Here is a 25,853-nt window from a genome sequence, read left to right on the forward strand (position 1 = left end):
CATTTTCCTCTCCTTGCCTCTCCTTGGCGGTGACAGACCAGGCAGGCGACAGACCAGGCAGGCAGGCAGTGAGCGTGTGTGTGTCTCCTCGGCTCACAGGGACACGGAGATTGATGACCTGAAGACGCAGCTGTCACGCATGCAGGAGGACTGGATTGAGGAGGAGTGCCACCGCGTGGAGGCCCAGCTGGCCCTGAAGGAAGCCCGAAAGGAGATCAAGCAGCTCAAGCAGGTCATTGACACTGTCAAGAACAACCTGATTGACAAGGACAAGGGGCTGCAGAAGTACTTCGTGGACATCAACATCCAGAACAAGAAGCTGGAGACTCTGCTGCATAGCATGGAGGTGGCCCAGAACGGCATGGCCAAGGAGGATGGCACCGGGGAGTCAGCCGGCGGGTCCCCTGCCCGCTCCCTCACCCGCAGCTCCACCTACACCAAGCTGAGTGACCCGGCCGTCTGTGGTGACCGCCAGCCGGGCGATCCCTCCAATGGCTCTGCTGAGGATGGGGCAGACAGTGGCTTTGCAGCAGCTGATGACACACTGAGCCGGACGGACGCCCTGGAGGCCAGCAGCCTGCTGTCGTCCGGGGTGGACTGTGGCACCGAGGAGACCTCGCTGCACAGCTCCTTTGGCCTGGGCCCCCGCTTCCCCGCCAGCAACACCTATGAGAAGCTGCTGTGTGGCATGGAGGCTGGCGTGCAGGCCAGCTGCATGCAGGAGCGTGCCATCCAGACAGACTTCGTGCAGTACCAGCCTGACCTTGACACCATCCTGGAGAAAGTGACCCAGGCCCAGGTCTGTGGGACAGACCCTGAGTCAGGGGACGGGTGCCCAGAGCTGGACGCTCACCCTCCGGGGCCCAGAGACCCCAATTCAGCAGTGGTGGTGACGGTGGGTGACGAGCTAGAGGCCCCAGAGCCCATCACCCGTGGACCCACCCCACAGCGGCCTGGTGCCAACCCCAACCCTGGCCAGTCGGTGAGCGTGGTGTGCCCCGTGGAGGAGGAGGAGGAGGCTGCCGCAGCCGAGAAGGAGCCCAAGAGTTACTGGAGCCGCCACTACATCGTGGATCTGCTGGCTGTGGTGGTGCCGGCCGTGCCCACGGTGGCCTGGCTTTGCCGCTCCCAGCGGCGCCACGGCCAGCCCATCTACAACATCAGCTCCCTGCTTCGGGGCTGCTGCACTGTGGCCTTGCACTCCATCCGCAGGATCAGCTGCCGCTCGCTGAGCCAGCCCAGTCCCAGCCCGGCGGGCGGCAGCTCCCAGCTCTGAGGAGGCCCATTCCGGCCGCGGCGCCTGCAGCCTGACCACTGATTGTAGGGATGCCGTCCCCCTCCCTTCTCCCATGGGCATCATCTTATTTATTTAGTTTTGGGTGTGGAACTGTTTCTTTTTTTCAGGATGTTAAAACAGTCTCGTGGCAGGAGCAGGGGTTGGAGAAAGGCATCCCAAAGCTTCGATGGAGAGCAGGGAAGGCAGACCCAAGGCAGGAGGCACACCGGCTGGACAAATCGCAGGGAGGGGAGGGCGCGAGGGCCCTCTGTCCCCCTGGCCCTTCAGACAGGGCTGGCCCTGCTCAGGAAGCCTCTGGCTGTCTTTATCTGGAGAAGCCGGGCTTGAGTTGCCCACAGGCCCTTGCCCTGCACCGTCCTGTCCAGCGCCCTGCTCACTCCATACCTGCTCTTCCAAGCCACCTTGCCCTCAGCCCAGGCTCCTGGGCCAGCACTCTCTCCTCAAATGGAAGCAGCCATGGCCTAAAGTGTAGATCACTGACCCAGGGCTCAGAGCAGAGGCCGGAACCACTGGGCTGGGCCGGCGTTCCAGCCTCCCCAGACTGCTCCCCACCTTGGGACTCAGGAGCTCGGTCAAGGCCACAGGCTGGAGGAGAGACGGGGCTGGGCGCAAGGTGGCGGAGGGCAGTGTGGGTTCTGTGTCTGTCTGTTCATCCCAGGCCTTCCCGTCATCCCTTTCCTCTTGGCACTTCTGGGTGTGTCAATCATTATTCCTGTGAGGCAGCTAAGCCCGGCAAGCTCAGTGCTGCGGTAGGAGGGCCTGCCTGAGTCCCAGCTCCCAGCTGGAGAATCCACCAGCACAAGAAGAGGAGGCAGGGGGCAGAAGCGCAAGGGGGCTCCCTCAGTCTTCTAAGGTGAGGCCGTCTCATCTGCAGGCTGGGAGGCAGGGCTGGACTCAGGAATCCACAGCTTACTGAAAAAGCCAGAGGCCATGACTGCCCCCAGGAACTTGCCCCGAGTTTCTCTGGGGCCCTCGGGCCCAACTTCTGCTTTGCACTATGTTCATTTTGGGGTTGGTTCTCAGCCATCCAAGGGTCTCTAGTGAGATGGCTGCTTGCTGTCTGAGATGAGGGTTCCTAAACCTTAAACCTATCTGCCTCTGGAGGAGGGTGGGGGACTCTGGCAGGATGAATCGCATGATGGCGTACTGAAGCCACGATGTTCGTCCAGGCCAAAGCACGGTGTCCTGGGATAGGTTTCCCAGGCAGGGGCATGGCAGAGCCGGCAGGCACCCTGCAGCCTCCCTGCTCCCAGCCCAAGGCCAGTCGGCCTGGGAAGTTCACTGCCCCAACTCCTTTCCCGGGACCATACTGAGTCCCCCAGCCACGCTGCTGACATTCTTATTACCTTTATTATCTTACCAAGTAAACTCACTCCTCTTCCCCCACAGGGGTTACAACCATCTGGTTGTCCCTCCCACTCTTCAGAGGCGAGGCCCCACATCTGGGGGGTTGGAGGGACCCTGTGTCTTACTCGCCCCTCTAGCCTAAGGGCCACTCTGGTTCTCTGCCAAGGTTGCTTGCCCTCACCCCAATGCTCCAACAGCCATTGCCTGACTCATGGGCTCTGCCCTTCTGTTCGGTGCCCTCCACGCGAGGCGGGGCACCTGCATGCACTGGGAGGGGGCAGCTGGACCAGCCCTCAGGGCAGGAGCCCCCCTCTGCCACACGCTTTGTGCCTCCAAAGCTCCCCCCGCCTTGGTCAGGGCCTCAGACCAGCCATCCTTTGTGGAATATGCCCCAACCCAGCCAAACCAAACCCAAATGCCTGAGGCCTGGCTGGGGCTGCCCCCGCAGGACACTGTGGCCATGCCACGGAGGGGGCAGTGGACAAAACCAATCCAAAGCCAAAACAGGACTGGCCGCGGACCCAGCCTCCTGTGCTGCGCACTCATGGAGCTGCGTAGTCTCCTTAGACATAGTCAAAGCTTTGCCAAGAAAAGAAATGTATGAACTATATTTGACAACATAAAATCTCTCTATTTTTCACCACTGGAATTTAGTCAAGCTTCATGCCCCTCTGCTCCTGTCTGTGTCTTGCGTCTGTGGCCTTCCTGTTGTGTCTTGTGTTTTGGTGGATGTGACAGGGCTGGGGCCACAGTCTACTCTGTCCCTGCTGCTAGAGAAGCCACCTGTGGAGGAGTGGGCTGTGGTTGGGCCTGAGGCCTGTGGAGGAGGTAAGCGTAGCCAGCAGCAGCCCTCTACTCCTATTCTGGCCTGAGACCACCAGTGTGGGTCACGAGGGCCCTGGCCCACAGTGTTGAGGGTCCTCTCTTTCGGGGGTTCTCCTGGGGCCTTTGATGGGCTTTTCTTCTTGTCAGTGGAGGAAGCAGCTCCCCACTCAGCCCTGGGACAGGCCCTGGGATTGTGGCAGCCGGTGGCCCTGGCCCAGCTCTGGAGTGCGTGTGTGTGTGCTCAGATCCCGCATCTATGCAAAGGTGCAGGCTGCCTGTGCGGCTCCAGGCGGTGGAGGTGCAGCAGCTGCTGCTCAGGCGCCATGCCCTGAAGAGGCAGGGTACAGACGGGGCTGGGAGGGCAAAGATGAGGTGGGGCCTCCCCCTGAGAGAGCTCACCCTCCACAGCGACCCTTTTCCTTCCTGCCTAATCCCGTTGGGCTGCGACCTTTTCCTCCTGCCCTCAGTTTCTGAAACAGAAATCTTTGGGGCCTCCCCTTTCCCCAGCGTCTGGCCAGAGCTGATGAGGTCCTGAGGAACAATGTCCCCAGGAACCACGTTCTGGAGCCTGGTGGCCAGACGTGGCTTCTCCTGAGTTCTAGGGCTCGGGCCAGAGTGGCCCTACTGCCCGGCCAGTCCAGGCTCAGGCAGGAATCGGACGCTGGGGCCCGGGCTCTGCACAGAGAGCTGGGCTTGAGTGGAGTCGATTGTAGATTTCTCCCAAGGGGATCACTTAGCTTCTCACTGACACACCCTTCCCAATTGCCACTAGCACAGGGGTATCTTACAGCACTTTGGGGAGGGGTGGGACAAACAGCAAGGTTCTGGGGCCAAGGCCTACCCAGGGGCCTCTGGCCAGAGAACTCACAACCCCCCTCTGACCTAGGGGTCAATGCAAACAGGTCACAGTGCACTCCCATATTATGCCATCCCTTTGACGAAGAATTCAGGGGATGTGGGAAGTGGGGAGGCGGGGAGGGATCTTGACTCTTGTCTCCTTTGTCCTTTTGTTCAGACAGTTGTACCTGCAGCAGACAACTCTGAATTAAAGCATGAAAACACAGCAAGCCCCTTGGCCTGTTTTCTTTATACCGGGTGGTTTCTCTAAGGGGGGCAGTGGGAGGGTTCACAGCGTCTTCCTCCAGTACAGGGACCACAGCACTCGCACAGGAAAAAGCCAGGCAAGCAGCGATCGCCTCTGACATGCAGGGAAGCAGAGAGCTGTGCGGGGCTGGGGCACCACTGCTCTCTTGGGGTCAGGCTCAGGGTCTGGAACCACCTCCCCCTGCCCCCACATGGCACACCCTGCTGGGCACCACGAGCACATCGCGTTTCACCCTCCCCAACATCCCCTGAAGTGGCTTCTCATGCCCACTTTGCAGAAGCAGAAACAGCCATGGTCACATGGGGGGTGCCCCAAAGCCAGTGCTCCCTCTGCCAGCCCCACTGCCCCACAGTCCTACCCCGTCCCACAGTTCCATCCTGTCCCCAGTTCCAGTCATCCCTGCACCAGGCTGGCAGGCGGCACGTGACAGAGGCAAAGCCAAATCATGGCTCTCAGAGACCACACGGAGAAAAGGCCCTGGTCTCGCCACAGTTTAAGAGAAAACCAGCCCTGGCACGTCAGGGGACCGAGGATTCCAGAATTTTCAATTATCTTTTTATTTTATTTTCAATAGTTTTGGGGGGAATCAATTACCTTTGCGGACGGGTTTTGTTTAAAATCAAATCTTTATTCAAAAGATAGTCAAGGCTGATAACTTATGCTGTCTGTGACAAAGAGCAAGTCAAGGCAAGGAAAAAGCTCTCACAAAGAATGTAGCTCTGTTCTCTCAAATGTGTAACTGTTTTCCTGGTAGAGCAAAATTTCTTGAAAGGGGCCCAGTTGCAACTTTAAGAAGTGTTTAGACGGCCTGCCTCCGTGTTCAGCATTTAAATCAGCACAAGAGAATCGGCTGCCTGTGGGCTCTGCCTGAGCCTCAGCCCAGCCTGGAGTCTGAGACTCCAAGGAGGCCTGTGTGTATAAGCGACGTACCCACGCCATCCCATGGTCACCCTCCTGGACACGCCCCCCTCACGGCAGCTCCCACCTTAAGCAGCAGGCCAGCTGCAACCCATCATCCGAGGGTGTTGCCCTTTGCCGCAGGAGGGCGGGAGGCCCACCCTGCCCGCCCTGCCCTCCAGTGGCTTCAGGCATCTGGAATGGAGTGGTCCATGGTGTGGTGGAGCAGGACTGGAGACAACCTGGATACAGCAACAATGGTGGCCAAGTTGGCAGCTCCTTCTCTCCGCCCTCCAGCAACCTCCACCCCCTTCTGAGCCAGCGCATCCCATGTGGGCCTTCACTCCCAGTTCTAAGACTTTCGAATCACCAGAAGCCACAAGCTACCTTGGAGGGAGGGGAAGGGGAAGGGAGTATGGAGCTGGCGGGGTCTGTGCCCTGTGTCAGTGCTGAGAAAGTGGAGTGGCTGAGCCAGGTGCACCCGGGAGGCAGGGAGGTGAGCGGGATGGCAGAGGAGGGGTGAGGAGGGGTGCAGCCTTACTTTTTGACCATGTGCTCGTAGATCACACTGGGGATGATGGTCAGGGTGACAACGTTCCCAGCTGTGGCCAGAATCTCCATGATCTTTTTGTCCTAGAGAGGAGGCAAGTAAGTGATCACCCTAAGGATTGGGGACCAGGGGCAACTCTACAGGCCCCTCTGTGGAGGAGTCAGCATGGCCACTGCTAGAGGACACACAGATGCCTGACTGCAGGGCAGGGCTGCCTCAGACCCCGAGCCTGTCAGATGAGGGTCCCAGCAGACTCCCAGGTAAGGTCTTGCTTGAGTGAGAACATGGGTCTCCCACATGTGCCAGGCGGTCCAAACACTAACACTGTGGCCATAGAAGAACCTCTGGCCCTTACTCAGAGCCTATTGACCTTTACTTTACACTTGTATGTAATCTGGTTACATGTTTTCTTGATTGTTCCAAAATAAATGCGAGAAGATGTGCTAGACAGGACTAGCAATGGCCACAGGTGGAAATAAAGACAAATGATCTCAAGAAGTGTGGCTGGCTGGGACAAACTCGGTTCTGAAGAGTCTCATGACCCTATGGATTTCTGAATAACAATTTTCTAAAACATTCCTACTACTGAACATGATCCACTATACAAAAAAAAAAAGTGCCATAGAGCAAGGAGGTGTCCGTGCAGCCAGCAATAGCTACTATTTATTAAGCACCTACTATGTGCCTGGCACTGTCCTCAGAGCTCTAGGTACACTGTCTTTTTCTTTTTTGGAGACAGGGTCTGTCTCTGTTGCCCAGGCTGGAACGCAGTGGCATGATCATAGTTCACTGCAGCCTTGACCTCCCAGGCTCAAGTAGTCCTCCCACCTCAGCCTCCTGAGTAGCTGGGACTACAGGCGTGCACCACCACGCTTGGCTAATTTTTTAGCTTTTTTGTGGAAAGAGGGTTTCACATTGCCTAGGCTGGTCTCAAACTCCTGGACTTAAGTGATCCTCCTGCTTTGGCCTCCCAAAGCACCGGGATTACAAACGTGAGTCACTGCACCCAGCCCTATGAACACCATCTTACCTTCGGAAGAGGACGCTGAGGCTCAGGTGGGGTAAGCAAGCTGCCCATAGACCTGAGCCCTCCCACCACCCAGCAGTCCCTCCCCGGTGCGACCACCGGCCTACCTTCAGCCCGATGACATTCTGCCCATCCACCTCACACACATAGTGGTTGGTGAGGAGCCCGTTGCGGGCCGCAGAACTCCCTTTGACCAGAGAGACAATCTTCCCCTTCTTGATCACGAAGCCGATATGGCCCATGCTGTCCTTGTGCATGGTGACAGTCCGCTGGAACGGCCTGGCGGAAGGGACAGTGAGCTGACCTGAGGACATGGCCGGGGTCAGACGGAGAGGCTGCCCGGGCCTGGCTACTCACCTGTCCCGAACCACCATGACAATCTTCTCGGGTGATGCCTTCTTCACCACCTGATTGGCTTTGCGCGAGCTCCACCCAGCACAGTCACGCCCATCAATCTGCAGGATCTGGTCCCCAAAGCGCAGCCCCACAAGGGATGCGGGGGTGTTGGCCTGGACCAACTGCACAAAGAGCCCCTGGGGGAGGCAGGGTCCCAGAGTCAGCGTCCCTGGCCCACCACCCTAGGCACAGATCCCTCTTCCAAGCTGTTGTTTTCCTGATACTCCAGGAGCCTACAGAGTGCCAGGGGCACAGCTCTGCATGGCGGGCACCAAGATTACCCCATTTACTTGGGAGGAAACACTCTAGGCCTCAGAGTTACGAAGGAGGTGGGTCAGAATTTCAATCCTGGCCTGAAGCTGCACCCCCCAAACACTCTACTGGACCATTCACAAAGGCATGGGTTTCCCTGGTATCTGCTGTCTACACCGTCTCCTGGAAGCTAGATGCCCTGGGCAGTGAATGGCTGGTGGGGAAGGGAGGCTCCTCCAGTGGAGGGCACTGCGCAACCCAGCACCAGCCTCGCCCAAGTCTCGGGGAGGAGGGACTGGGGGCAAGAGCCTGGCCAGTGGGGTTAGGAGGCGCTCTGCACCTTCCTTACTGCGGACCGGACCTTTGAGCTCTGAGGCCCGGCGGGAAAGGGCGTGCAGCTCGAGCTCCTCTTCCCACCCAGCCCCCGCGCCATACCTGGTCGACTGTCCGCAGCCTCAGCCCGGTCTTGCCGCGCTCGTCCTTGCACAGGTGGATCTCGCGCACCCCGGGCTTGATCTCTGCTCGCCGCACGCCCAGGCTGTACCCGGACACCGGTGCCACCATCTGGCCAGGCGCGGGGCCCGAGACCGCTGTCTGCAGACACCAGGGAGCAGGGGGTCAGCCCGGCCCGTGGGGACCCTGTGCCTCAGGAGACACTGGGGTGGGGTAAGGATGGGGAAAGGAGGATGGAGCCGTCCCCGGGTCCCACCACATCCCCAGTCCACATTTCTCCCCTAGGGCCGAGAGGAGACGTGGCTCCACGCGGCCACTAGGGGGCGTCAAAGTCCATGCCCCTAAAAAGGCAGGGCAATGGGGAGAGAAGGGGCAAGGATAGGGGAAGAGGCCCTTCATTTTCCAAGGGAAATTGGCATCAGGAAAAGACTCCTTTAAACCCCACTTAAAATAGAAAAAGTCACAGTAAACAGTGAGCAACAGGGGAAAAAAGGACTGGATTTTTGTCTTGAAAAAAATGTAAAAATATAAAAATTAATGACGCAGAAAAAGGCAAGGAACTTCACTCTCCCAACACTATTAAAGACGGTACTGGAAGATCTAGCCAGCACCGCAGGCAAGAAAAGAGGGGGAGTCACACAGATCAGAAGAGAGGAAATAAAACGGTCCCTATTTATAGGTGTCATGATGGTCTACTAGAAAATCCCAAAGAATCTACAAATAAACTCCTAGATCAAATAAAAGAGTTTAGCAAGGTCCTGGGATACAAAATTAACGTATAAGATTCGATTGTACTTCTGTATACTAACAACGAACACGTGTAAACTGAAATTTTAAATACAACACCAGGCTGGACGTGGTGCCTCATGCCTATAGTCCCAGCACTTTGGGAGGTCGAGGCAGGTGGATCACTTGAGCTCAGGAGTTCAAGACCAGCCTGGGCAACTGATGAAACCTCCTCTCTACTAAAAATACAAAAATCAGCTGGGCTGGTGGCAAACACCTGTAGTCCCTGCTACTCAGGTAGCTGAGGCAGGAGAATTACATGAACCGAGGAGGTGGAGGTTGCAGTGATCCAAGACTGAACCACTGCTCAGTGCAGCCTAGGTGACAGAGCAATACTCCATCTCAAAAAAAAAAAAAAAGAAAGAAAAAAAAAAGAAAAAGAAAAAGAAAAACAAAAGAAAAGAAAAGGAAAGGAAAGGAAAAGAAAAGGAATACAATACAATACCACTTACAATCACTCAAAAAAAAAAAAAAAAGAAAAGAAAAAAAAAAAAGGCCGAGCTCAGTGGCTCACTCCTATAATCCCAGCATTTTGGGAGACCAAGACCAGAGGATCACTTGAGACCAGGAGTTCAAGACCAGCCTGGGCAACAAAGTAAGACCCCCATCTCTGTTAAAAACAAAAACTCAACAAAACTTAAAAAAAAAAAAAAAGAAATACGTGTAACTCTAACAAAACACATACAGAAAATGTATGCTAAAAACGACAAAATACTAATAAAAGATATCAAAGAAGACCTAAATAAATGGAAGATTCTCTGTATTCGTGGGTTGAAAGAATTAGTGAAGCTGTCAATTGTCGCCAAATTGATACACAGATATGACACCATTTCTATCAAAATCTCTACAAGATGTTTTGCAGATCCAGGCAAGGTTAATCTAAACTTTATATGAAAAGACAAAGGAATTTAGAATAGCAAAAACAATGCTGACAAAAAGAATAGCGAGAGGAATCACTACCAAAGTTCAAGACTTATTATATAGCTACAGTAATCAAGACAGTGTGGTATTGGTGAAGGGATAGACAAGTATCAGTGGAACAAAGTAGATAATCCAGAAATAGCCTCAAATGAGTAAAGTCAACTGCTTTTTGCAAGAGTGCTTTCAACAAATAGTGTTGGCTAGGGCGCAGTGGTTCATGCCTGTAATCTTAGCAATTTGGGAGGCCAGTGCGGGGAGATCAGCTGAAGTCAGGAGTTCAAGACCAGCCTTTGGCAACAGGGTGAAACCTCATCTCTACAAAAAATACAAAAATTAGCCAGGTGTGCTGGAAAGTGCCTGTGGTTCCAGATACTCAGGAGGCTGAGATGGGAGGATCGCTTGAGCTCGGGAGGCAGAGGTTGCAGTGAGCCAAGATCATGTCACTGCACTCCAGCCTTGGTGACAGAGTGAGACCCCATCTCAAAACAAACAAACAAACAAACAAAACAACAAAAAAAGCAAATGGTGCAACCATGGCAAAAATATGAACTTTGACTGAAACCTAACTCCTTACAAAAAAATTAACTCAAATTCAATCATAAATTTAAATGCAAAACATAAAACTATAACAATTTTAGAAGAACATGAAGGAGAAAATCTTTCGGACTTAGGGCTTGGTAAATATTTCTTTGCAAAGTACAAACCACAAAAGAAAAAAAAATCAATAAACTGGACCTCATCAAAATTCAGAACTTTTAAGCTACAGACTGAGAGAAAATACAAACCACTTATCTGACAAAGGACTTTAGAATATATAAAGAACTCCCAAAACACTACAAACAAGCCCCAGCTTGGCCAACATAGCAAGACCTTGTCTCCACAAAAAATAAAAGTAACAATAATAAAAGAAATTAGCTGGGCATGGTAGTGTGCACCTGTGGTCCCAGCTACTCGGGAGGCTGAGGTGGGTGGATCACCTGAACCTGGGAGGTAGAGGCTGCAGTGACCTGTGATTGCACCACTGCACTGCCGCCTAGACAATAGAGTGAGACCCTGTCTTAAAAAACAAGAAGAAAACAAGCCAATTAGAAAATGAGTAAAATATATGAAGAAACATTTTACCAAAAAGAATATACAGATGGTAATAAGCACATGAAAAGATGGTCCACATCATCAGGTGTCAGGGAAATGCAAATTAAGACCATGATGAGCCATCACTATACCTATCATAATGGCTAAAATATAAAATAGTAATAACACCGAATTCTGGTGAAGAGATGAAGAAACTGGAGCACTCACGTGTTGCTCACAGCAAAGTAAAACGGTACAGCCACTCCAGGAAATAGTTTGGCAGTTTCTTTTTGAGACAGAGTCTCGCTCTGTTGCCCAGGCTGGAGTGCAGTGGTGTGATCTTGGCTCACTGCAGCTTTCACCTCTTGGGCTCAAGTACTCCTCCTGCCTTGGCCTCCTGAGTAGCTGGGACTACAGGCACAAGCCACCATACCTGGCTAATTTTTGTATTTTTTGTAGAGACAGAATTTCACCATGCTGCCCAGGTTGGTCTCGAACTTCTGGGCTCAAGTGATCCACCTGTCTCAGCCTCCCAAAGTACTGGGATTACAGGCATGTGCCACCAACCTGGTGGCAGTTTCTTTAAAAAATCTAAACATACATTTGTCATACAGCCTAGCAATTGCACTTTGGGCATTTGTCGTAGAGAAATGAAAATGTATGTCTACAAAAACCTGCATACGAATAACTTTGTTTATAATCACCAAAAACTGGGAACAACTTAATCATTCTTCAACAGATTCAACAAACTGTGGTACATTCGCATCATGGAATACTACTCAGCAGTAAAAAGGAATGAACTATTATTGACACACACAACAGCCTGGATGGATCTAGAGGGTATTGTGCTGAGTGAAAAAAGCCAACCTCAAATGGTCAAGATACTGTACGATTCCACTTATGTAACATTCTGAAATGACAAAACTATAGAGATGGAAAACAGAGGGCTGGCTGCCAGGGTTAGGGAGGGTGGCGAGGGGGCAGGCATGACTATACAGAAGCAGCCTGGAAGGGAGGTGGTTGTGGTGATGAACTAGTTCTGTATGGATTGCGGTGCTGGTTACATGAGTCTACACACTGATGAAATGACACAGAACTAGAGACACTTGTTCCCGCATAAGACTCCTGGTTTTGATAGTGTGCTACAGCTGTGGAAAATGTAATCGCTGAGGAAACTGGGTGAAGGGTACTAATGACTTCTCTGTACTCACTTTGCATCTTCCTGGGAATCTACTGTTTAACGATAAAAAGTTAAAAGCCATACACAATTTTAAATTATAAAAATATGTTCATCTTATATTTTTATCAAAATTAAAGTTGAAGGCATTTGTGTCCTAATTATAGGAGCAAAGAGTGATGACAGTGGGGCTGCCTACAGAAGGACCTTCTTTGCTTCATGTCTGCCTTTCACAGCACGACCATGAAGGGGGCCATTGTGGAGAAACACCCCAGGGTGCCATCAGTTCTTCTCAGGGTCCCACACGGCCTCATCCTTGTGGATTTTCTCCTGTCAGATCCTCATTTTGGCAGTGGCTTTGTATGCGTCTATGACAGTTCTCCATCGTCATGTCCATCAACTTCATGAAATTCCCCAGCCTTAGCAAGCTTTGCAGTTCGTACTTTCAGTTTCATCGACTCAGGATGAACCTGGCAGGAAGACTGACAGGTGGGATGCAGGGATGCTAGAGCTAACTGGTAAGGGGCTTAGGTGGGGACTGATTCTACAGGTGAATATGTTTTCAGTAGCAAATATTTCTGTGATGGTGTGTTTTGCCCCCAAAGCCATGGAAAGCAGGAATTGAGCCTTGTTTAATTTGGGGACCAGAGCTGGGTGACAATCTCCTGCCCTCTCGGCTCTGCTTATCCATGCAGGCAGCCCTGCTTTTGATGCCCCCGGGTTCACACTGGGTTTAACAGCCTCCCTTCTCATCCAGCTCAGGCCCACGGTCAAACAGCAAGGCCTGGTTCCCCAGCCCCAAGGCTTGTGGGAAGATCTGAAACCATGAAAGCCTACAGTGCTTTTCATGAAGCCTCAAAATGAACGGTGCCATCAAGAAACAGAGCCACCAGAGTGCTGGGGAGATGGGAGGTCTGAGCACAGAGAGAAAGAAGGTCTGTTGAAATGGCAAGACCAAGAAAGAGGGAGGATTGGGAGGTTCTGCGCCCACAGCAGGCAGAAGCCAAATACATACACTGTCACCCTCCGGAATCTGAAGCAGGCTCTGCTGGACTTCTTGGCTGGAGAGGGAAAGACCCATATAATTTTCCAATTCTGCCAAGTTTGGGTACAAAACTGATGAGGAAAGAAGGAAGAATAAATGTGTCATTTGAGGGCATGTGCTTCCGCATACCTGCCTGGCTCCCCTGTGGCTGCTCATTTTTATTAAGCAATGGAGCCTGGGAATGGTGTTTATTTCCAAGACTGCGGGGTATCCCCAGGAACACTCACTGGTGAACGCTCCTCAGAGGGCCCAGGTGCAGGGTGGCACACCGAGTCCTCATGCACCACTTTGCTATTCAACTCCACTAACTTTATTTGACACCCAGAAACCTCTGCATCCCTCACTGAATGGTTCCCACCAGGACTGGCAGGGTCCTCATCCCTTCTTATAAGGATTTGTGTCCTTATAAGAACAGACAACAGAGGGTTCATGCATGCGCTCTCATGCTGTAGCTCTCTCGTGTTCGCGTTTTCTTTCTCTCTCTCTCTCAAGCAAGTGCACGGAGGAAAGGCCATGTAAGGACTCAGTCAGAAGGTGGCCATCTGCAAGCCAGGAAGGGAGCCCTCACCAAAACTGAATTGGCCAGAACCTTGATCTTGGGCTTCCAGCCTCCAGAACTGTGGGAATATACATTTCTGCTGTTGAAGTCATCCAGCCTAAGGTATTTTGTTATGGAAGCCTGAGCTGAATGAGGCAAGTGGGGTTCTGGTCCCTTCTCTCTTTGAACCGCTATCTGCCGTCCACTTCTCCCCCACCTGCTCCCACCCCAGACCAGCCACAATTCCAGCAAGGAAGTCTGACAAGTGTGGTATTTCATTCCTGGGGTCACACAAGATTGGGTCACCAGACGGTGCTGACATGCTGATTTACGGTGACTCGAATCGTTTATATAAACAGAGGCCCCACAAATGATATCACATTCTCAAGGCAGCCTTGCTGGGGGCACCAGAGAGGCCGCAGCTTTGCTAACTCTCAGCTGGGTTTAGAAGGATAAACAGGTTCACTGGGCAGTCAAGGAGGGAGGGGAATAGCATGGGCACAGGCCCTAGGAGGTGAGGTGACTCAGCCCAGGTCAACCAGGCAGTAAGAGGTGGGTGGCAACTGGGAGCCTGGTCCTCTCCTCCTTCCATGTTGAGTGCTTAACCCTGGAGCTTCCCATACCTTTGGCATTGCCAAGCTTCCCTGATGACCTCTTCCCTGAAAGGACTGGGCACCCAGGAGCCCCCCACTCCAGCTCACCTACCTGGTGGTGGGGAAATGGCTGCCGCCTGGACTGGCAGGGCTGGCATCTTGGGCGAGGCTCTGGCTTGGGCCTGGGGAGGAGCAGGGAGCACTGGTCAGCTGTGGCCAGGACCCCAGGAACCCCAGAGCCTGGAGCTCCATGAGGCCAGGGTCTGGGCGTTAGGTTGTGAGTGGGCCTGGGGTGTGGGGGAAGTGTCCACCAACCCTCATGGCTGAAGATCATGTAAACATGGCCTCCATGGATGTGTCTTTTCCTGGGAGGAGGTTCTGAGGGACTGTGACCCACCTGATGTCACAACCCATTTACTGCCTGCAACAGGCAGAACATCAAGACCCATCTCCCAATCAAGTTCTCAGCTGCAAAGTCCAAAATTCTCAAAACCCACTGGAACCACAGAGTGCTGGGATGGAGGAAGAAGGGGGCTTCTGGGGGCTGAGCAGACCAATGCCCATGCCCACGAGCCTTGTTTCCTCTGAAAGCCTGCCTGAGAGCATGGGGCCTGCCCATTCTGGAGAGAGGGAGAGCTGGGCCTGGGCAGGACAGAGCGGGCATGAGAGAGGCATGCGTGCAGCTGCTTGGTCTTTTCCGTTCTTGCTGTAACACCATTGGCATTGCCCCCTGGATGTCTTCTCTGCCCAGCAGGCCCTGCAGTGGAGACCTACATGACCTGAGGCCTAAGGGAATCTCCAGGTGGCCCCAATTCCCAGCACCTTCCAGGATAATCCCCAAGATCCCCTTCAGGGGGTCCAGATGAGTGGAGTCTGGTGACTTACCTGAATGGCCTGGTCCACTTTTAGGTCTTCTAGAGATGGGTACAGGGATGACATGGCTGATTCTTGGAACACCCTGCAGAGTTCAGAGGGTGGGGAAGGATAAGGATGCAGCTGATGCCACCTTGAGAGGAGGCACAGACATCTGCAACAGCAAGTGGGTTGGAACTTAATATTCAAACAGGAAGGCAGCAGGACACTTAGAATCCCTCCCCGAACTCCACCCCTAATCCCCTCTCCATTTTCGAACTCTACTGTATTCCACCCATCTCTAGCCTCACTGTCAACTTTCAATCTTGGCCACAATGAAGTAAGACCAGTAGGAGATTTATAAAGACTCTCACACAAACTGTAGCAGAACTTAGACCCTCAACAGGGCACTGCTCCAGAGGGAGGAGGGAACGGGGAGTGGAGAGGCACCATGAGCACTTATTTACTAAACACCTTATCATTGTCTCCGGGAGAATCAGCAGGACCTCTCAGCAACGTACCCAGAGAAAGGGAAAGGAATGACCTCTCAAGAAATGTTTTATTCCCTTCCTGACGAAACGTGGGGAAGGAGCAGTCTGCCTTTCTAGGTTCCTTCCCTTTACCCACTAACCACTGGCTCTGTCACACTCCCAGGCTTCGCTGAGGCAGTCCACTTCCACTGGAGCCCCTGTCCAACCTCCTTGTCACCCTCGGTTCCTGTGGGACATGCCTTGCCTGGCTCCAGGCACTACAGTCACTGCCCCTACCATCCAGGACCCTGCCCTCCAGGACAGCACTGGGGCAGCCTCCTGCCTGAACTCACCACTTGTCCTGACTGCAGTTCTGAGGGGTCAAGGTGTGTCCTATTCACCCCACTGAACCCACATGTGATAGGTGCACATGATAAAGGAATGCCTGCTGGTGGCACAGGAAACTGAGGGGCCTGTGCCAGGGTGATGTGACTCCAGGCTTCCCAGGACCAGATCCGCTGGGTACCTCCCTGAGTGACCACAGGTGCGCCGAGGACATCCTCATCCATCACTGCTCCTTCTCCTCCCTCTGCACCTGCTGCCTTGACCCCCGTGTCATCGTTGGCCCCACTCCCACTATCCCTTCTCATCTGTCATCAAATCCCATCTTTCCCACATCCCATGTTGTGCAGGTCCCCATCATCTCCCTGGCCCTCCTCAGGTGCCACGACACCCTCCAAACATGCTGCTGCCTCCCCTCCTGCCCTCCTGCTCCTCTCCAGACAGCAGCCACCAGGCCCTTTGTGTACACACTTGGGATGTCATGCCCTGGCTGAAAGCCCCCCAGTGGCTCCCCTGCCTTGGGAATGTACTTTCCTTAAAGTGGCTCACAGGGCCTTCACGATTCCACCAGAGATTGGAACTGGTGGGCTCAGGGCCAGATGGAAATATATTTTATTTGACCTTGTGGAGTACTGTCAACGTTCAGATTACCAGCTTAAATGCAAGGCTCAAGGTACTAGATTTAATAATCTAATTTCCCACTGCTCCTGAAAAACAGGAAGCTTTGGCAACCCTGGACTGTAGCAGAGTAGCTACAATTGAGTAGCAGCAGACTCCAGGGTGACCCAGTCCACCATCCTCTATTGGCTCTTACACCCAGACCATTGTACTCACTGGCGCCAAGTCCCGATAGGTATTTGTTTGTAACCCTTGTCTACTTCTCCAGCTTCATTTCTTGCCTTATGTCCTTTCAGCTGCTACTTTCAGCTCCAGCCATAATGAGCTACTTTCACATCCTTGAATGTGATTCCCTCCCGTCTCTTTTGCATGTGTTATTCCTTCTATCTGGAATACCCCTCCTCTCCCTGCTCCTTGCTTGGCCAACTCCTAATGATTTTCAAGTCTCAGATCCGCAAGCTCCTCTTACAGGAAGCCTGCTTTCATTTGTTCTCCCCCTAGCCCCTGCGCCATGTCCTACTCCTGTTGAGTATTCACGAGTCCTGTGTTGCCTCTTTACTTGTCTGTCTACCTCCTTAGGAGTTCCAAGATGGCAGGAACAGGGGCTTCTCCTTTGCTGTGAAGCCTCTAACCCCTAGCATGGAGGCTAGCTCAATAATATTGCCAAAAGCAGCGCATTCTACCTGGGCTTCCACCTTTTTCCTTGTAAAGCTCTAGTATCCTAAGAACACCCACCTTCCTGGATGAAACAAGGACCAGAAGTCCCAAATGTGCCTCTCACAGTCCTGTTTTGTTGTTGTTGTTGTTGTTATTATTATTATTTTGAGACAGGGTCTCACTCTGTTGCCAAAGCTGGAGTACAGTGGCGCAATCTTGGCTCACTGCAATTTCCAACTCCCGGGCTGAAGCCATCCTCCCACCTCAGCTTCCCAAGTGGCTGGGATATAGGTGCATGCCACCACACCTGGTTAATTTTTGTATTTTTTGTAGAGACAGGGTTTCAGCATGTTGCCCAGGCTGGTCTTGAACTCCTGGGCTCAAGCAATCTGCCCGCCTTGGTCTCCCCAAGTGTCGGGATTACAGGTGTGAGCCACCATGCCCGGCCTTTCGTTTTTAAAATCTGAATTAGTGCCAATATTTAAAAATCTGGAAATACAAAATTCATCACTTCTGACTTGTATTGAAAAAAATATAAACATTTGGCAAGGCAAGAGCTGGAATAGTGCATGGCAACACTCAGCCGGGCTGAGTCACAGCCTACCTCGTAGATGGGGCTGTACGTGCTTTCCTGTTTCCCCAAGTACCCATCAGCCCTTCACTGATTTGTGTTGCCTGCTTGGTTCCTGGAGGCAGCCAGTTCCAGACCCGTGCCCTAGCCTGGCCTTTGGGGTAGAAATGACCGTCCCAACAGGACAGGAATTTCCTAGGAGGAGAGGGAGTCTGGCTCTGACTTCCTTAGACCACCTGGGGGAAGAGACCCCTTTGCTTATGGCCTTCCCCACTGTGTACGCACGCTGAGGTTTTTAATCTTGGGACAGTCCTCAGCAGCTATCATCTGCCAAAACATGACCTGCCACCAGGACCATGCATGAACAGATGTGAAAGTAAGCAGCCACTCCTGCCTGATTTTCCTGACATTTAAGCAGTAGAGCACTTATATTTTTGTCAGCTGTCCCCTGGGAGAGCAGGGAGTCAGAGATCCATTTCCTGGAAATCACTCCCGGGCCAGATCACATAACGCTTTTTCTGTGTCTGAGACCCTTTCACCACTGCCACCTTCTGTGGGTCCATCTCAGTGCTGGGATGCGGGGAAGTGAGAAAACAGGTACAGTCGTTCCTTGGGCTACGTTCCAGGACAATGCCCCTCACCCCCCACCCATCGGATACCAACACCCACAGATGCTTACGTCCCTTACATAAAGTGGCATAATATTTGCATATAACTTACGTACATTCTTCTGTATACTTTAAATCATCTCTAGATTACTTACAATACCTAATACAATGTAAATGCTAAGCAAAGTTATACTTTATTTTTATTTGAATTTTTGTTGTATTTTTTTAACTTTTATTTTTAAATACTTTCTGTCTACAGTTGGTTGAATCCATGGATGCAAAACCTGGGATACAGAAGGCATACTGTATCCCCTGCCTTGTAGCAGCTCACAAGATAGTGGGGAATGGTTCCCTGATGGCGAACATGCTGTCTTTCATTCAATCATTCAAAACATTTGAGTGTCCACTGTGTGCCAGGAATGCTGGTCGCTCTGCTTTGCACATTATCCTCCTTGGTGTGATGCTCCTTCAAGTCTCAGTTCAGATGCTACTTCTCTGCTTGGCTTTTCCAGGCTGCATCATACCCAGCCGCCTGGCTGGGTCTTCCCATGTATTCCACCCCTGACCTGTACTGCCCCTGTTGCCAAACTATTTATCAAATTAGGTGATTAATATCTGGGTATTTTCTTACACTGGACTTCACTCATAAGGGCAGGAGCTCTGTCCTGTTCACACATGATCCTTCACCACCACGATACTGCCCAGCACACACATGCTAGCAAAAATTATTTGACTGAATAAATCAGTGGTTTTCCAAGGAACGGATTGGAAATTTGTGTGGGCATTTTTGGCTGTCACAAGGCTGAGGGGACAGTCATATTCCTGGGGGGGGGGGGGTGGGCAGGGATATGAAATTCCTGTAATGGATGGGACAGTCCATTACAGTCACCATAACAAATGGTCCTGTCCCGCACAACTTTCAGATATCTTGCCAAACCTTCAAGTAAGCCAAAACTCTGTTACAATTGGTTGTATATACAATCACAATGAACTTTTCCCTAGTTTTAATACACACTAGATTGTCTGGAAATGCATACACTAGGTTGACTGTGGGGAGTTACACTTTGCTCACCATTCTGGAAAATCACTGCCCACCCTCTCACCACGGGTGAGTCACCCGAACAGCATGCCCACGTCTGTGCGCATGAGTAGCTGTCACAGTGACTCCACGCTTCTACATAAATATATTTAGCCTTTGACTCAAGATATCAGATATAAACTGTTCGCAAAATTCAGCTGAATATTGTCTTCTAGTAAATCTAAGCTGACTCCTAAGTCAGGTACAAGCATGATCGGGTGTAAGCCAGCCTCAGCTTTTACAAAGTGAAATGCATATTCTTTTATTAGAAATTACTTTCATTTCCCTGCCTTCTTTATAAAGAAAGGGCATCATATTGATTTTTTTACACGGGGGAACCATCACCTGGGCTGCAGCCTCAGGACGAACCTGTCCCTTCCGTGGGCCTCAATTTCCTGCTTTGGGAAGTAGGAGCCACGAGGCACAAACTCCATCCACTGCGCCACAGGAGAGAGGTCCAACGCAACGGTCCCTAGGACCTGCCTCCACCCCAGCCTCAGTTTCCCATCTGTCACATCGTTCCATGATTCCGAAACGACTACAACTCTCCTCGCAGCCCCAAACCAACCGGAAGCTACATCTTCCGGTTGCTACAGGTTACGGCAGTTGCTATGGGCTACGGCGCCTGCGCAGAAACCCCGTCAAGTGACACAGCAGCTTCTGGAGCGCATGCGTCTCGCCCACCGTGGCCCGCGGTAACTCCCACGATCCCTAGCGGCTGCGGAGTGGAAAATGGCGGCCTCCTTGCCGCTTGGGTTACTAGAGTCCACCCAGCCTCGTGCTTTCTTCGGGCGCCCGTAGCTGGCGCCGGCATCCACAAAAATAGATCAGGTAAAGCAGCAGAGTAAGGGATAGGAAGGCTTGGTCGGGCTCCGCGGCCCCTCTTTACCGAATTGGAGGCTGCGCGGGTGAAATAGAGCTTTAAACTCCCCTGGCCTCTGAACACCATCTGTATCCTCCGAAGGAGGAGGACTTATAAGATTCTGTACTTAAGGCAGCCGTGGAAAGGGAGGAGAACCAGGTCGGCCCGCGCGCTCCAGGCTGCTTTTGCTCTCCCTTTGGCTTCGGAAGCGTCAATTCCCAAAGTATTTCCTACCAGTTGTGACGTCATCCTTCCTCCCACCCTTTCTCACCCGTTTCTTGTCTGGCCGTGACTTCTGACCCAGTGTTGTGCAAAAAATGCCCCGCCCCCCCCAACGCAGATTCACCTCGGTTCCCACCCACCAGTGCCTGAGTGACTGGGCTTCTGCTGCCTAGGGAAGGGTTCTTGACTTGGCTGGGCAAATCAGTTCCCACAGCAAAATCAGACCGAAAGCCTGTTGTAAGGGGCTCAGGCAGTTGGATCTGGCGTATAGGAGGAAGGCTAGGGCAAGCAGGAAGGTCTCCTGGAGGAAGGAAGGAGACCCTGACTGGGCCGTGTAGGATGGATGTTCAAGTGGGAAGAGAGTGTGCTTTTCCAGGGACAGGGAGGCCCAGGCCTGAGAGTCCAGTTGCCTTGTGGATCCCGTTTACCTCGCAGGTTATCCAAACTGGTCTCGTAATTTTCCCCAGCTGTGCCGCGCCTCCACAGCAGTCCCACTAAATCCACCCATGGGCTATGTCAGAAATCTGGGAGTTATCCTCACCTCCCTTTCTCTTCTGAAGCCATACCTAATTCTTGCGCTCAAATTTCTGTGACCTGACTTCTGGTAAGGTTTCTGTTGTTACCACGTCGTTTCTCCACACATCATGAAATTCATTTATTCCAAACTACTTTAGGTTGAGTGCTAAAACTCAGCCTGCTAGTTCATGCCTCCATGCTTTTGCAGGTGCTATTCCCTCTGTCTTAAGTGTCATTCATGCCTTCTCTCTTTTCCTTGTTGTGAACTCTTCTTCCTCCAGTTCAAAGCTTTCCCCCACATGTACCCATGGAGATTAGCAAGCCTCCCTTCTCTAGACTACAGCATTTCTTCTATTTGCCTCTTCATCATTCATTCCACAAGTGTTTATTAATCACCTACTGTGAGCAAGGCCTTCTGCATTTCCTGGGTTGGATTTCTACTGTGCGTGTTTGTTTGCTCATCTCCCTCACTGGTCAGGAAATGTCACTCATTTGTTAACCCCCAGTGCTGAGCACAGTGCCTGGCACACAACAGGCGTCCCATTACTATTTCTGAAAGGAGTGGAAAAGCAGGCACAGAGAGAAGAGAAAGCCTGATATCCTAAATATACAGTCTTTCTTCCCATGCCTGTCTGTGTTTGCAGGCAATAAGTAAAAAGTCTTTCGAAGAATAACCTGGGCCTGGAAAGGGAGAGAAACCACGACCCTAATGAGTTAGGTTGAAAGGCTGCCTGGCTCCTATAATCTGACAGTGGAAGTTTGCTCAGTTCTGTGCTGATGGCTTCCCACAAGTAATTGGCTCCTCTGAAAGGAAAAGAACCCACCTAACCCCTCTCTCCCAGAGGAATTTTCCTCTCCCACAGCCCTTTCCAGATTTCCATCCCTGAGCTTCTGTACTTTTTGATATTATAAGCAATAACAACACCCACAGCAAACCAGTAGTTGGGCTTCGGAGATCAGCAGGGCTGACAAGGGGACCTCAGCCCCCATCTTTGAACTTAGAGTGAGAACACTCTGGAACACTTTGTTCCAAAGAGCTGAAGTGATGAGACTCCCACTTGTTCCTGTGGACAGCTCATCCATCCTTTACGAGACAGTGTGCGGGAGGGAAGCGTGGGTTAGAGTGTCAGAGGAATAGCTCCTGGAAGGCCAAATTAGCCCAGGGATATGGTGAGTCGGAATAGAAGAAGCTGTTGCTAGGCCACCAGCATGTCCCCGCTCCTCCTCTCGGGGCTGCACTGCCTGCTGGAGAAAAGGTGCGACTTCCTCATGAACCCAGGCCCAGGCAGGGCAGGGTTCAGACTGACTGCTTCTGACTTGTGAGAGCACAGCATAGTTAAATTCCTTTTGAATGTCATTTCTTCCTTTGTAATCTGTATAACAATAGTTGCATCACAGTTATCTGGAGACTGAAAGATTTTTAAAAAGAGATAAGGTGTATATGGAAAGCATTTAGCACAGTACCTAGCACATAATAGGCATTCAGTAAAAGTTAACTGTTTATTCATTGTTTCAACACTTACTTATTGAGCACCTACTAAGTCTGAGTACTGTTCTAGGTATCAGCAGTGAAGGAAAGAAGAATTGGTCCCCAAATGTACTTTCTTTGGGGGAGGAGCTGGATAAATAGGCTCTGTGACTGTGTGTGCTATATTAGATGGTGGGAGGCACTGGAGAGAAACAGCAGGATGGAGGGTCATGTCAGGAGGTTCAGAAACCTTGCTGGCGGGGTGGGGTGACATTTGAGGAAAGGCCTAACGGAGTGGGTACAGCCATTGCAGAGGCTCTTAGGTGGGAGTTGGTGTTGCGTTTAGAGAGCATCTAACCAGTGAGAAGCCGGTTGCGCAGAGAGAGAGTAAGGAGGAGTAGTGGAGAGGAGGCTGGAGAAGTGACAGGGGCCAGATCCTGGAGGGCCTGGAGGCCATGGTGAGGACTCTGGCATTTACTGTAGTGAGATGGGAGCCACTGGAGGATTTGGAGCAGCAGAGTGCCAAGGTACAAGGGTTATTTTGACAGGCCTCCTCTGGCTGATGTTTGGAGGATGGGCTACAGGGCAGGAGTGGGATCAGGAGCCCAGGTGGGAAGTGATGGTGGTGGAATTGTCATGAGCTTGGGCCACTGTATGTCGAAGCTGCCTGTCCAGTGCCTGCCCAGCCCATAGCAGGCTCGTTTTCTGCCCCATTTTCTGAGACCCTGCCGAGGAGGGCATGCACTGACTCCTGTGTCCAGTATGTCATTCCATGCTCCTGACTTTGTGGGCTATTTTCAGTCTCCAGATGAAGAAGCCAGTTCTTAGAAAGGTGAAGCCCCTGGCACAGTTCCCCAGCAGGTGTTTCAGTGCTGTAGCAGGAAGGTTTTTGATAGAAACAGCTTCAGGCCAGAGAAGGAGGCCTGGGCTGTGGATTCCTTGGGAGAAATGGGCTTTTTGCCTGCCTGCAGCCTCTGGTTTCAGCTGAAATTGGCCTTTCAAGGAGCAAAGTGTGGGTCTCATCTCCTTGAGCACAGTCATGGGCAGTCAGAAGGCACCGGGGGCCCTCATGATGTCTAGGTGAAGAAAATCACTCAGCCATCAATCAAACCTGGCCCAGGGCTAGGATCAGAAGAAGAAACCCCACTTTCACACTTGACTCCTGGAGTGAAGCACTTCAATATGAAGTTGCCTGGGAAGTCCCAGAAGGGAAGGGGCAGGGAGGGAAGGAGACAGGGTGAGGGCAGGTCTCACTCATCCCAGTCCCAGCCAGGATCAGGTCAGGGCCCCCAGCGCTTACCTGCAGGCCAGGTGCTGCTCCACGACCTTCTCCAGCCACTGCCGCTGCTGAATCTGTTTCCCTCCCTGGAAGATAGCCCTGTCTCAGCTGGCTTCCTGCTCTGGGAAGGGTGGTGCCCATCCCCTGTTCAGCTGACTCACCTTGGACTGGGATGGGCACAGGTGAGGGCTGTGGCTGGATAAACAAGGCAGGTTGCCAGCCCAGAGGAGGCCTTTGGCCTTAGTCTAGATTTGGAGGTGGGATTAAGGCCCTCACAGCTGCTGTTCAGAAGTTTATGAACCAAGACTTGTTGGCCTTTTCTCAAATAGCTCTACATTTGGGTTGGACACCTAGTCCTGCTGATCGCGGAAAGCAGTTGACTAGAGGGTGGTTTGTGGTAGGTATGTAGGGGTCTAGGCCAGGATATTGAAAAGTGGTCATATCCTGTGACCCAGCATTTCTTCTGGGAATTTGTTACAGTGGAGTCACAGCGCCCATCCATCACTGCTGCTTCTAGTAAGGAAAACGTAGAAATCCCAAATGCCCATTTCTGTGGTCTGCTTAAATAAATCATTATCTGTGGAAGATCACAGAGCTATTAAAGTCATTTAAGGAAGAAGGTATGAGGAAATATTTCTGAGATTCTAGTGAGATGTTGAAAAATCAATATTGTGAATCTCCTCTTGCATTGTGTTTTCAGTTTTTGTAGAGTGGGTGTGTGTTGAAAGCAGTCTAAAATGCTGAGGATCTCTGGATGGTGGCGTTGAGGGTGAGATTTTCAGCTTGTACTTTTGTGTGTTCCAGGGTGGTTTTCTGTTTTGTTTGGTTTTTGTTTTTTAAGTTAGCTTTTGCTCTGAATGCTCATGACTTTTGTAAGGGGGAAGCAATTAAGTTTGATTATTTTAACGGGAATTTAGATTGGTTGTCTCCTGGGAGTGGAACTAAGGAGCTGTGTGCTGAGGTGGAGATTTTTTTTTTAATGGCACATTTTTTGGTGTCTTAAATTTTGAAAAGTTTAAATGTACTACTTATTCCAAAAATAATTATATAAATTTGAACAGAAAAGGAGGAAGAATTTAGTTTAGATCCTGATGGGTTTGGTTGGATGAGGGTGCCTGTCCCACTGGGTGCCTGGGCAGGGACGGGGGCCCCGTGTGCTGGCCAGTCCCATGAGGATTGACGGTGTACACACTCAGGGTGTGTCAGTATCTGGGTTGTTCTCTGGGCCAGGCAGGCCCACGTCACAGTCCCCATGAACCACCTGGCAGAGTTGAACTAGCCTTGAGCATCAGATCTTCTGCCTGCCTATGAAGAGCTTACAGCCCAGAGTCCCACACAGGAAACACACAATAGGAGCAATAACAAGAAAGACATTTGCCACTAATTCAGCACTTACTCCCAGAGAGCACAGAGATACTACCCCGGGCACTTTAAAGGCATTATCTCAATGGCTTCTCATGCCTTCCCTGCAGAGTAGGTGTGACTCACACCATTCCTCCAGGTGGGAAACTGAGGCACAGAGGCAAAGTTTCTCTCTCAAGTTAGCTGGAAAGTGGGCCAAGGCCATGTCTTCTCTTCTATGGGACACGCTGTTTCAGAAAGCTGAGGTGTGGGGCATACCTCAGGGTAAGCTACATGGCCCTGAAGCTGAGGTAACGTGGGTAATGGATCCACCTTAGGTCAGGTCTCTAAGGCCAAAGCAAAGTGGAAAATAGAGACCCTAATTGAACCAAGCAACTCCTCCCCCACCTCACTTCATTCAGTCATGACCTGAAAGGGCCTTTAGAGAAGAGGGAGGAGGAAGCAGGCCCTTCCGGGTGAGGGGCTTGCCTGTGGTCCCAGCATGTCAGCATGGAGCCCAGGTGCCCTAACTCCCACCTATTTAATACATACAGGGACTCTCTTTCTATTCCCTGGTTGGATAGTTGCCACTGATCACTGACTTCAGCCACCTAGAAATACCTTTCTTTGGGCACGCCCTTGCTCGAACTCTTCAGTGGCTCCCTCCTGCTTCAGGGTCTGGACTAAAT

At 51.7% G+C, this 25,853-nt stretch overlaps 2 protein-coding genes and 1 long non-coding RNA gene across 22 annotated transcripts in view; 2 read left to right on the forward strand and 1 right to left on the reverse strand.

The window, feature by feature from the left end:
- LOC105496113 (syntaphilin) overlaps positions 1 to 4,532 on the forward strand; it is a 42,406-nt gene extending 37,874 nt beyond the window's left edge. For all 11 annotated transcript variants that reach the window (XM_071079559.1, XM_071079561.1, XM_011766219.3 and 8 more), the window contains one exon: positions 100 to 4,532. In XM_071079559.1, the coding sequence (XP_070935660.1) occupies positions 100 to 1,276 (1,177 nt within the window). In that variant the 3' untranslated portion in view covers positions 1,277 to 4,532. The remainder of the gene's footprint in view (positions 1 to 99) is intronic.
- A 651-nt stretch (positions 4,533 to 5,183) lies between these two features.
- Positions 5,184 to 23,925, reverse strand: LOC105496106 (syndecan binding protein 2). 3 transcript variants are annotated; one of them, XM_011766212.3, is made up of 9 exons: positions 23,845 to 23,925; positions 15,166 to 15,238; positions 14,393 to 14,462; positions 13,120 to 13,220; positions 8,132 to 8,290; positions 7,406 to 7,581; positions 7,156 to 7,327; positions 6,013 to 6,104; positions 5,184 to 5,713 (listed from the first exon to the last, which is right to left on the reverse strand). In XM_011766212.3, exons 2-9 carry the CDS (start codon positions 15,217 to 15,219, stop codon positions 5,659 to 5,661), a joined length of 879 nt encoding a protein of 292 aa, XP_011764514.2. In that variant the 5' UTR covers positions 15,220 to 15,238; positions 23,845 to 23,925; the 3' UTR covers positions 5,184 to 5,658. The 3 variants fall into 3 exon arrangements, with proteins under 3 accessions (XP_011764514.2, XP_011764515.2, XP_011764513.3); XM_011766213.3 differs by having other exon boundaries at positions 15,166 to 15,307; positions 23,845 to 23,873; XM_011766211.3 differs by lacking the exon at positions 23,845 to 23,925 and adding an exon at positions 19,822 to 20,156.
- The window catches only part of LOC105496108 (uncharacterized), a 52,610-nt gene continuing 46,915 nt past the window's right edge, over positions 20,159 to 25,853 (forward strand). For 2 of the 8 annotated variants that reach the window (XR_011613462.1, XR_011613464.1), the window contains exon 1: positions 20,161 to 20,307. This is a non-coding gene — a long non-coding RNA (uncharacterized lncRNA). Of the gene's footprint in view, positions 20,308 to 24,532; positions 24,593 to 25,853 lie in introns of all 8 variants that reach the window. The other 6 variants (XR_011613458.1, XR_011613465.1, XR_011613460.1 and 3 more) reach the window with 5 other exon arrangements.

The sequence above is a fragment of the Macaca nemestrina genome, chromosome 15 (assembly GCF_043159975.1).
Source record: "Macaca nemestrina isolate mMacNem1 chromosome 15, mMacNem.hap1, whole genome shotgun sequence".
Classification (NCBI taxonomy): domain Eukaryota; kingdom Metazoa; phylum Chordata; class Mammalia; order Primates; family Cercopithecidae; genus Macaca; species Macaca nemestrina.

Bases quoted from the DNA above. Each gene is read 5' to 3' on its own strand.
- LOC105496106 (XM_011766211.3), bottom strand. From the start codon at position 19,910: ATGGAGTTTGTGCCTCGTGGCTCCTACTTCCCAAAGCAGGAAATTGAG. The intron at 8,291-13,119 runs GTATGTATTTGG...TGGTGTCTGCAG, and splicing joins AGATTCCGGAGGGTGACAGT to ACAGCGGTCTCGGGCCCCGC. The intron at 6,105-7,155 runs GTAGGCCGGTGG...CCTCCTCTCTAG, and splicing joins AGAATGTCATCGGGCTGAAG to GACAAAAAGATCATGGAGAT.